Raw genomic sequence first — 10,982 nt, forward strand, 5'->3', positions numbered from 1 at the left:
CAGCTTATGTATCAGAGGACACAGAGCTAGCTGGCTTGAGGTTCAAGGTGGAGCTCAGCCCTGCCCCAGTCTGGCCCCTGGGGCACCAGAAAGAGTCAGCACCCAGCCAGAGGCTGCAGACACTGCTGCAGCTGTGGGTTTGGGGTTTGGATGGGGACTTTTGCCACAGTGACCACTTCTCCAGGTCTGCTGGGAGTGGGCAGCTGGGAAATATAACGTAGTCCCAGGCTGGCAGGAGACCAGGCAGTGGCTCTTGGGTCCCTGCAGAGCCTCATCCAGGGCTGCCGCCAGCACAGGTCAGGGACGCCAGGTACCTCACCATGTCTGCCTCCCCTGGGCAGGCCCTGGTCGCCCTCCTGCTCACCCTCCTGCTGAGACTCACAGGTGAGTCCTGAGTCCTGTCCGTGGAGACCCTCAGAGCAGACAGGGAGGCCCCCAGGATTACCAGATGGAGCCAGCTTGTGTCCAGAGGGAGGCTGAGGCTGGGACCTGGCTGAGCCGGTTCCCTGCCTGCCAGGGGCTGTTGGGCATCTTTTTCTCAGTGTGGAGACTGTGGGAAACGGCGATGGCGGGAGCCTGGGAGTCAAGGGAGGAACCTGGGACCCAGGACGAGAGGCCAGGCTGGAGGTAAAAGAGGAGCCCAGGGTCCCCGATGCCAGCTCTGGGTCAGAGAGGGTGGAAACCAGGAATGAAAGAAGGAAAGAGCCGGATGCAGTGACGCATGCCTGTCATCCCAGCACCTTGAGAGGCTGAGGCAGGAGGATCAGGAGTTCAAAGCCAGCCTCAGCAAGAGCGAGGCACTAAGCAACTCAAGGAGACCCTATCTCCAAATAAAGTACAAAATAGGGCTGGGGATGGGGCTCAGTGGTCGTGTGCCCCTGAGTTCAATCCCTGGTTACCCCCAAATAAAAGAGGGAGAGAGAAGTCAGTTGGGTGCAGAGTCCTGGGCGTGTCTATCGCCTCCTGGATCTGTCCCCGTCAGCACGCCCCACAACCCCTCTCTTTTGCAGCTGGGGAGCAGCCGGTCATCTCCCTGACGGGCCCATCTCAGAGGACCACCCCTGGAAATTCGGTGCCTTTCAACTGCACGGCTGGCCCCTTCAGCTCCACAAACTTCAGTGTCACCTGGCTGAAGGACAGTGATGAACATCCACCCTCAGCCCAGTCTCAGGTGACCGATGACAAAGGCAGGTACTTCGTAACCAGCAAGGCACTGGTGTTACTGACCGGAAAAGAGGTCTTGTCTCAGATCACCTGCCAAGTTTCCCACGGGGACCTCGCTGAGCCCCTGCAGATGACCTTGAATCTCTCTGAAGTGCTCCAAGGTGAGTGGGAGGTAGAGTGTGGTGGGGGCGGCATGGGCTTTGGGGGTTTTTGCCTGAATGCCCATGTCACAAATGGGAACTGGACATTCCTCCCTTCCGTCCCTGATGGACATGTATAGGGATTATAAGTCTAGGCCCCAAGGGGATGTGGCTCAGTGGTCAAGTACTGCCTGGCATGCAGGAGGCCCTGGGTTCCATCTCCACCACTGCCCATAAATAGATCAATAAATTTAGTCATATACATGATGGGAGACCATGGGTGTCTGAGGCTAGCTGTCTGGGTTTTGTCCCTAGGCCACTTTACAAGTTGTTTGACCTTGGGCATATCTCAGTTTCCTCATAAAATGGGAATAAAATTAAGACCTGCTTTGTAAAGTTCCTTTTAAGATTAAATGAGTTATTCCTTATAAAACACTTAGAACGATGCCCGGCACTCACTTGTTTCCCGTGGCCTGATTTTTATTCTGCAATTGTCTGGCTCCAACTTCCCTTTCCAAATATCTGTGTTCTATTCATTTCATTGCTATTTTGTTTTTGATTTTAACTATTATTCATTCAATAAGTCATGAGGAGCCACTGTACGCCAGGTCCTGTTCTAAGTGCTGTGACAGAGCGAGGGACAAGTCCCTGTCCTCATGGGCACGGTCTTTCAGTCATCCTTAGAATTGTATTTTATGATATGAAAATTTTCAAACTTATTGAAAAGAATATGCCAGACAGCCCCGCCCCTCCACCCATATTAATAAAAATAACAGCCCGATTTGCCTAATATTGAGCATACAAGAAAAAAATATTTCTTTAAAAAGAGAGTGAGAGACTTTAGATTGGCCCCTGGGAAGGGAAGACCTGGAGGGGACGGGCAGGCAGGGGCCCCTCTCAACAGCCCCCTCTTTTGCTGCTCGCTCTAGTCATCCCCACCCTGAAGATCACCATGGACGCCGACGGGACCCGCATCCAGGTGCACCAGAGAGTGAACCTCACGTGCCACGCCGGCCACTTCTACCCCGCCTACGTGCAGCTCATCTGGATGGAGAACAGGCACAAGATCCCCACGGTGGAGTCCCCCCAGGTCACTAGAAACCCGGATGGGACATTCTCTCTGGAGGACACACTGCAGGCAGAGGTCACGCTGAATGGGAGTGAGTTTTCCTGCTGGGTGGTCCAGGAAGAGCAGCCCCCCATGGAGGCCAATATCACCCTGCGAGCGCAGGCTTCCAACCGGGGGAAAGGTAGGTGCACCCAGCCCCTGGGGACAACATGGTCGGGGTGCTTGGAACTCAGGGCAACCCCTGGGTGAAGGTGGAGGGAGGCAGGGTGCCCTAACTGGTGTGAAAACTCTCACATCCATCCCCAAATCGCACTCCTCTCTCCCTGCCCAGCACCTCATCAAGAAAAAGGAGGGAAGTCCCCTTCCCCATTCATGATGTCTTTGTATCAAAAAATTCTCTGTCTTAACACTTGACTGTAAGACATGGCAGAGCTATCCCGGCACAGTGGCGCACACCTGTAATCCCAGTGGCTCGGGAGGCTGAGGCAGGAGGATCAGAAGTTCAAGGCCAGCTTCAACAATTTAGCAAGGCTTTAAGCAACTTAGTGAGACCCTGTCTCAAAAAATAAAAAGGTCTGGGGAGGTAGCTTAGTGGTAAAGCACCCTTGGGCTTAATCCCCAGTAAGAAAAAGGAAGGAAGGAAAGGAGGGAGGACGGCTCCAGATCCCTGATTCTGTTGGAAATTTCTAGAAGTCAATTTTAAAAAGAGGCTATGAATTCGTGACCCCTTTTGCTGGGAAAGAGGGTCCCTCGGGTCCTCACCTGGAGTCAGTATGAATCTCCCTCTCCCTCCCTTCTCTCTCCTCATCCTGTCTCCTCCACACCTAACCGTTTCCATTCCCCATTTTTCACTCTTTGTGGCTTTACACCATTTCGTCCACCAGGTGTCGCTGCCCGCTCAGTTCAGAGTCAAAGGGGCGCGAGCAGGGTTTCCTGGGTCCCGCTAGAACTGGCCTGGGAGAAGGACTAGCGGCCTGGAGGGGGCTGGCTGGGGCACGGGCTTGGTGAGGGGTGGTGTGATGATGGACCAGGCCTGGGGCCAGGGCCGAGCCAGCGAATGGGCTCACAGCTCTGCCGAGCCTCACCGGGTGGGAAAAGACCATCCCCACAGCGGAGCTGCCTATTGGGTGCTGCGCCCTGCAGCGCAGGCAGGGAGCAGGGCAGAGCGGAGGGCGCTTCGGGGAAGCCAGCCCCTCTCCACCGAGCAGGCTTCCACCCGCTTTCTCTCTCCCTGGCAGGATTGGCTTTTCTGGGCCTGCTGCGAAAATTCTCCAGGGCAATAAACCCACCTTTAAATTTCTCTGTGCCCTGCCCCCCTTTTTTGATGCCCTGCAGACATAAGGAAAGGTTCACCCACTAGTAATGCTCAGGTCTGGGTGAAAAATTCCAAAATGGTCCTTTCTGATGGGAAAAGAGTTGCATTATTATTATTTTTTATTGACTCACTGAGTTTTTTCCTAATTTTTTCTCCTTCACCTGTGTACGGTATATCTGTCCCACTGCGGCAAGGCAAAGCCCCTGAGACCATCACTTTGATCACACCCCTGCCTTGTGCAGCTGGGTGGTCCCCCAGGATCTGCAGCGGGAAGGGCAGCCCCTTCCTCCCCTGGATTCAGGCCTGTCTGTACTTGGCAGGAACACACCTTTTGCTTCCGCAAACCTCCCCCATATCTCTCTCCTTAAGGCGGTATCCTTGTAGCTCCCACCTGTCTCCCGTTCCTGCTTGGTTCAGCTCACAGAGCACTCTCAGTATTCTGGGAGCCTCACTAGGAAACCTGATCCTCTGATGGGCAGCAGAGGGACCCAGGTCTGGGAGAGCCTTAGGTTAGTGCTGGCTTAGGTTAGTCTATTCATAAATGTGATTTTCCCATACTTTTCTCCTCTCTCCTGGTTGAGAATGCCAACTTCAGTGTTGTCTCAAATCTCTTTTCAACTCTCCGTTTAAAATACTCTATTTCTGATGTCCACTTCTTCTGAACTGTCACGTCTGCCTGTACCCCTTGGTTCCCACAATGCATACTTAAACTCTGGGGCTTCTAGAAACCCGTAGCCTGAGTTCTGTTGGGTTCACCTTCTCTGTATCCTGGGAGCAGGGATTGGCTCTTATTTTTAGAAGTGGCAGAACTTTGGAAGCAGACAGATCAGTGTCCCCTTGCCGGGTGCCACTGCCCGTTCCTGTGATCTCAGGCAAAGCGCGGTTCCTTTCCAAGTTTCCTCGTTGTGCAATAACAATTGTTGAGACCTGCTGAGGATTCCTTTCTCTGACTTCTGTGTGGCATCTGGACCATGCAGCACATGGTCAGGGATCTGTGATGGTTGTTTGCAGCCTCCGTAGGGCCCAACCCAGAGCGGGGCAGAACCCTGGGCACTATTAAAGGCCATCAGTTAATAGCCAATTGTGGAAAAGTAGAGGCAGCTCTGTTGGGTTGCAATGTCAGTTCTGTTTGCTGTGAAGCTTTTGGGTGAGTCAAGACCTACTCTGAGACTTTTCTTTCTCTGTTCAAATTAAAAATATGATTATCAATAACAAGTCCTCAGATGCCCACTTACAGTACATGCTACTGCTAGTTGCCACTTATAGAGTGATTACTGTGCATGTATTCTATGCTAGCTCCTTTACTTGATTGATTAACTCTGAGAGTTAAGAATCGCTCCCATTTTACAGATGAGGAAACTGAGGCCTACAGAGTGGAGTTGCTCAGCCTCACCCTGTGGAGGAGTTGGGGATGCAAATGCGGTTGAGAAATCCAAAGCCTGTGTTCTTGACCTCTTCCTTTGACCTGCCCAGGAGCCGTGAGAGGAGTCTCACCTTTTCAGGGACTGAGGGAGGATGGAGGGCATAGACTCAGGGACCACACCAGCTGGCTGAGAACTTCTGGCTCTGTCACTGACGAGCTGTGGATCTTGAACAAGCTGCCTGGCTTGTCTGGGCCTTGGTTTCCTCATCTCTAGAATAGGAATGGTAACAGCTGTATCCACTGGGCTGCTGTGAGGACTCAGAGAGTTGGAGGGGCTGGTAGGCAGGGTGTGATGTGGGTGTTTGCTGTGCAGTGTGGGCCTCTGTGCAGTGTGGGCCTCTTTATACCTTCGTGATCCTTTGTGGATTCCTCACCTGGCCTCTACTCTCAGCCTCCGAGGCTAGCTCCTATTAAAAGGCAGCTTTTAAGCCTCATGGAAGAGGAAGTATGGGCCTATTCACAGAGATGCAGAAGACTCCTTCACTCCGGGAGCCCCTCTCACGGGAGTCTCTCCTTGCAGGAAGGATGCTGACTACCTCTAACAAGGTGGAAGGCCCCCTGCAGCGAGCCGAGCCAGGCACCAGCATCCAGCTGACATACACATCCTCCGGACTACACACCCGTCAGGTCAGCGTGACCTGGCTCAAAAACAAGCATGAGCTCCCCAAATCCAAGACCGTCATCCTCGCCAGTGGAGACACCTACAATGTGACCAGCAGTGTGCTAGTCCCTCTGCAGTTGGGTGACATGAACTCTGAGGTCCTCTGCCACGTCAAGCACAAGCTGACAATGGTGTTCCAGAAAACCATCAATTTGGACCAGTACCTTCGCAGTAAGTCTTTATCTTTGCCAGATGACTGAGTCAGGGCAGAGTTGGGCTGTGGACTTCTTTGAGCATCAGTTTCTTCTTTGGTGAATGGTCTTACTAGTAGGTTGGGGCAGAAATTCTGTGAAACTCCTGTAAAGTACTTCGCAGGGTGCTTTGTTCACAGGGACCTCTCAGAAGGGGCAATGGGTGTTGCTTTTAATTGTTAGGAGTCTGTCCTTGCAGGAAGGATGGTAACCACCTCTAACAAGGTGGAAGGCCCCCTGCAGCCAGCCGAGCCAGGCACCAGCATCCAGCTAACGTACACATCCTCTGGACTCAGAACTCACTCCTCTCATGTGTAGAATGGAGACAAAACATCTATTTATCTTCTGGGGACTTAATTTTATTATTATCACCTTATAGGAAGAAGATTTGAAGAGATTTGCAAACTTACAAATTTGTTAGAATATGATGTCTTTAGATGACTAACTCTTACCTGGATATGGGGCTAAAATATTTTTTTTATCTAATTTTCTTTTATTTTCTTGGGCTGGAACAAAGAAGCGAGGGTGCCCTGAGGTTACCAAGCTGGTGAGTGAGGAGCCTTTGGCATGAATACAGGCTTCCGGCTCTGCCCTCCTAACCAGCTGCGGGTTTGCCTGCAGTTCCGTTAGCTTTGCTGTCTTTGGCTGAGTAACAGGAAAAGATCTTTTAGAGGCTTCTCCTACCTGAGTACTTATTATATAATCTCCTGGAGCTAGGGCAATTGTGCAGAGAACCAAAAAATCACAGAAGATACAAATGTCCCCAAATGACTGCTTCCTTTAAAATGAGCTGTGGCTGCACCCCTTTCTTGAGTTGGGTTTCAAGGACATTATCTCTGTGGTTGTCTTTATTTAGGTTTCCCTGAAAGCAGAGTCTGAATCTGAGGTCTGGGGGCAGAGGGCTGGGAGGTGATTCTGAGGGTGGGGAAGAGAGATGGGTTAGGAGAATAGGCGAGAAACGGTGAGTTACTGGGCTAGATATTCCTGTGGGTGCCTGGAGGGGACCCTCTGAGAAGTAGTGTAGACTGTGCCTAGAACTGACCCGTGATGGAGAGGAGGCTGGGATGTGCCTTCGTGGGCTAGGTGGCTTTTCCTGGTTAAAGAGAAACCCCAGGCAGAGGCATGAGAAGGAGTTTTGGGAGCTTGAGATACAACTGCACCCAGAGGCCAGCAGCTTGTGGAGGTGGGTGGACTGAGTCCTGCTGTGAGACTCAGTGAGTTGGAGGGGCTGGTAAGCAGTTTGCTGTGCAGCGTGGGTGTCTTGACACCTGTGTGATCCCACACCCTGGACACCATACCACCAGGAAGCCCCTCCTGCAGGAAGTGAGCCCTGCCTTGATTGATGTGTGGCAACAGCAGACCGTACCAGGCAAAGAGAGTCCACTTCCAGGGCACAGTGAATTGGGAGGTCCTACAAAAGTGGTATTTCAAGAATTTGACGCAAATGATCCCGGAGATGTGCTGGGATCACAGGCAAAGCTATAAATGAAAGAAGAAGAAGAAGAAGAAGAAAGTCTCTGAAGATAATGGTGCTATGGGCACTTCGGGAGAGAACGCTTTGATTAAAAGAGGCCCCTCTGAAAACTGATAGAACCCTTGAATCATTTCAAATCATTTTCCAAAATCATCTTTTAATGATAATGCTGTGAATGTGAATTTGAAATGAAGGATTTGTTGGTCCTCTAGTTTAAGTTTTGGATAAGACATGATACCAGCTTTCTTATTCCTTTGAGAGTTGGTGCATAGTTGCAGTGATATTCCATATTTATTTAAAACACAAATTATTTTTATAATTTAAGTGGTTTTTCAAGATGAAGCTCAGCCAATTCCTTTTTGACCATTTCTATGAAATGGGAGCCTGATTTTGTATGGGCTCCTTCTAAGTGTGTTTTTCTTTGTCTTTTTTCATGACATCAAGCGGCTTTCTGTGCTCACCACATTTGGTTTTGTGAGGATTAAATAAGAACACCCACAGACGTTGCCTCAGCAAAGCCAGTCAGTACACGGGAGCAGTGTCCTCAGCTGCGTCCAGGCCTCTATCCTCCCCAAAATGCCCTGGACACCATGCCACCAGAAGAAATGGGTTGCTTGGTGACACTCACCCTAGCCTGTTCCCCATGGGTACCACCGACACCACCAGACCTTCACATCCTGGGCTTCCCTTCCAAGTCTTGCTCTTTGCTTGTTGAGAGTCCTTGTGCTGGACCTGAGCACCAAATGGGGGCACAGAGCAGATAGTAAGCTTCAGGACAGGGTCTTGCCTTGGTTGTGTGACCCATTAGCGGCATCACTGATAGAACTTGATAGGTCTTGGAGGGTGAGAATGAGGAAACGGTATTTTGGGATCAGACACTCTCAGCTCCTTCAAATTATACCACCCAAGGACTTACTCTCTACCCTAGACCAAGAGCTGACATCCATCTTAAATAGACCCATGAGTGTTAGAAATTTCAAAATTTCAGTCTTGGAAACACAGGAAAATGAACCACACAAGGTGATGTTGGCTATGGTGGCAGCTCAAGGATCCTAATCCACAACACCCCGCCTTGTCACAGTTGGATGGTGCTGGGTGAGCATTCAAAATCTACTGAGATGGGTCATATTTTATTGGATTCCAGAATAGCCTAAGGTTCCCTGTTGTGAAAACCTTCTATTGCATAGGTGAAAATCTGGTGGAAAAAATTCTAGAAGCCATTAGATCCTATTATCAGAATCTTAATTGCATTATAGTTTGGGTATCAGGATAGCACAATGGTCAAACACTCCTTCTCTGGTGTAATTCCAGCTGCACCAACTATAACCCTGAGCAAGTTCCTTTCCCAAACTGAATTTCCTTCCTATTACAGTCTTAGTATCTTGGACTCAAAGACATCTAGTGGCTCTGAACCTTCAAATCTTAGGATTGTCTAGTCATAGAGAGTGAGTTGACTGATTTGTAGATTCTTAAGGGACATTCATACCTCATCTTTTCATCTTTAATGGCCAATGTGGAAAAGAAAGATTTCACCAACACCATTTATTCTTTCTTCCATGCATCCATCCATCCCCATCCATCCAAACATGCATTCCCTCACCCATTCCGTCATGCATTTCTTTAAGCATGCACCCACCCATTTACCAATACTCAGGACCTTCTCTGTGGCAGTCCTGACCCATTCCCAGCATCACTGATAGAACTTGATACATCTTGGAGGTTGAGAATGAGGAAATGATATTTTGGAATCAGAAGCTCTCAGCTCCTTCAAATTGTACCACCCAAGGACTTTCTCCTGGACAAATGAACCCCACCCCCAGGGAACTGCCAGAGGAATTCCCACGGTAATTGTCTGTTCTCTCCGGGTTTTGTCAGTTCCCCCTACAGTGACAGTGACCCAGTCTTCGACTCCCTCCGGCTTGGTGGCTGTTACCTGCCTTGTGCAGAGATTCTATCCCCAGGAGATGCACCTCACCTGGCTGGAACACTGCCACGCACTCAAAGGGACCCATCAGCCCACGCCCAGGAAGAACCGCGATGGCTCCTACACCTTGGAAAGCTTGCACTTGGTGAACGTGTCGAGGCAGAGGTCCGAGTGGCTGGTCACCTGCAGGGTGCAGCACCAGCAACAGCCTGCCGTCCAGGCCAGCCTCATCCTGTCCACAGCGTCCCATCCCAAACGCGAGCCCTCTGGGAGCCCAGGTCAGTGCACCTCTTCTCTTATCGGCAACTGGGTCACCTCTGTCTCTGGAGTGGATTCCAGAAGGCACTTGGAGGAAATGGAGCTGGATCATTACTGAGATCTTGTCAGAGTAGAAATCTGACTTCTAGAATAATCAGAATGGTTTCTAGCCAGTGGTTTCCTTTGGCTGTGGCCATCCTGCAAGTTTCTTTCATTTCTGTGCAGAGAGTGGTCTTCCAGCAAAAACTTGCAAAAAGACCCTGGAGAGGGTGTAAGTTAGTGCTCTTTTACTGGTGACTTTGAGTTGGCTGTCAGCAAGACTCTTGGTTAAAATAGTCTATTTGACATGGAGGTGAGCTTGCTGGACCTTGTTCTATAAGACTTGCTTGAACAACCTCACCTGGGCACTGCATGATGTCTGCTCCAATGACAGAACCAGCTCTTCCAATTAATTATTGCACAGATATAGACTCCTCTGGGCTCAGTTTGCTCATCTGTAGATAGAGCCTAAGGAAACATCCTAATTCACAGAGTCCTTATAAGGTTTAAATAAGTTAATCTAAGCATAATCTACACGAATGTCTGCAATAAAGCCGGCTTCTATTATTACTACTTGAATTAGGGTAGAATTATTTTTAAATGGTTTCCAGTGATGGTAGCTGTGTAAACGTAGGCAAGTGAGTCAATGATCTCTGAGACTCAGTTCACTCATCTATGAAATCTTGCCGATGAGACCAGCTTCCTGTGATAATAGCAATGGTATGATAAATGACCCCAAGGGCTCAATGGCATGCGCTGAACTTGGATTTGTACCCCGGGAGCCTGGCACATTGACTGGTGGATGTCAGATACTCAAATCAGCATTTATTGGGCCAAATCCAAGGTGAGCCTCATAGGTCAAAATCACCTTTCCTTTCCAAGAGAGCAAACTGTCAGGTTTGGGACAAGGAATTGGGTACAACTTGCTGGCTCTGGAACTTCCCGGCTGCCTGACCTCAGAGATATTCACACTCATAAAGCCCCATTCAATGGCTTCTTCTGCTTTGTGGCGTTTAGGTCCAGGGACGTCCACCCTTACCTTTGTGGCTTTCCTCTTGGGTGTCAAGGTGCTGCTGTTGGTGAGTTTCACGGTCTACTACGTCTGTAGGCGGTGGAAACTGTGACAGGTGAGTTTGGGGTGGGCCTAAGTCCCCAGAGAGACAGGTCAGGGGCACAGTTATGGCTAGCAAGAGAAATTCAGGGCAAGGGTACAAGGTCACCATTTTAGTCAGCTTTTTCACTGCTGTGACCAAAAGACTTGACAAGAACAATCTCAGAGGAGGAAGAGTTTATTTGGGGCTCATGGTTTCAGAGGTCTCAGTCC

General features: G+C 50.0%; 1 gene segment (V, D, J or C); it reads left to right on the forward strand.

Moving 5' to 3' along the window:
• The first annotated feature begins 320 nt into the window (after positions 1–320).
• Positions 321–10,782, forward strand: LOC113177268 (Ig mu chain C region-like). The segment is given in 6 exon segments: positions 321–384; positions 1,011–1,325; positions 2,234–2,554; positions 5,632–5,943; positions 9,313–9,639; positions 10,676–10,782. Coding segments are annotated over 6 exon segments (1,446 nt in total).
• The last annotated feature ends 200 nt before the right edge of the window (positions 10,783–10,982 follow it).

This window comes from Urocitellus parryii, chromosome 6, assembly GCF_045843805.1.
Source record: "Urocitellus parryii isolate mUroPar1 chromosome 6, mUroPar1.hap1, whole genome shotgun sequence".
Classification (NCBI taxonomy): Eukaryota; Metazoa; Chordata; class Mammalia; order Rodentia; family Sciuridae; genus Urocitellus; species Urocitellus parryii.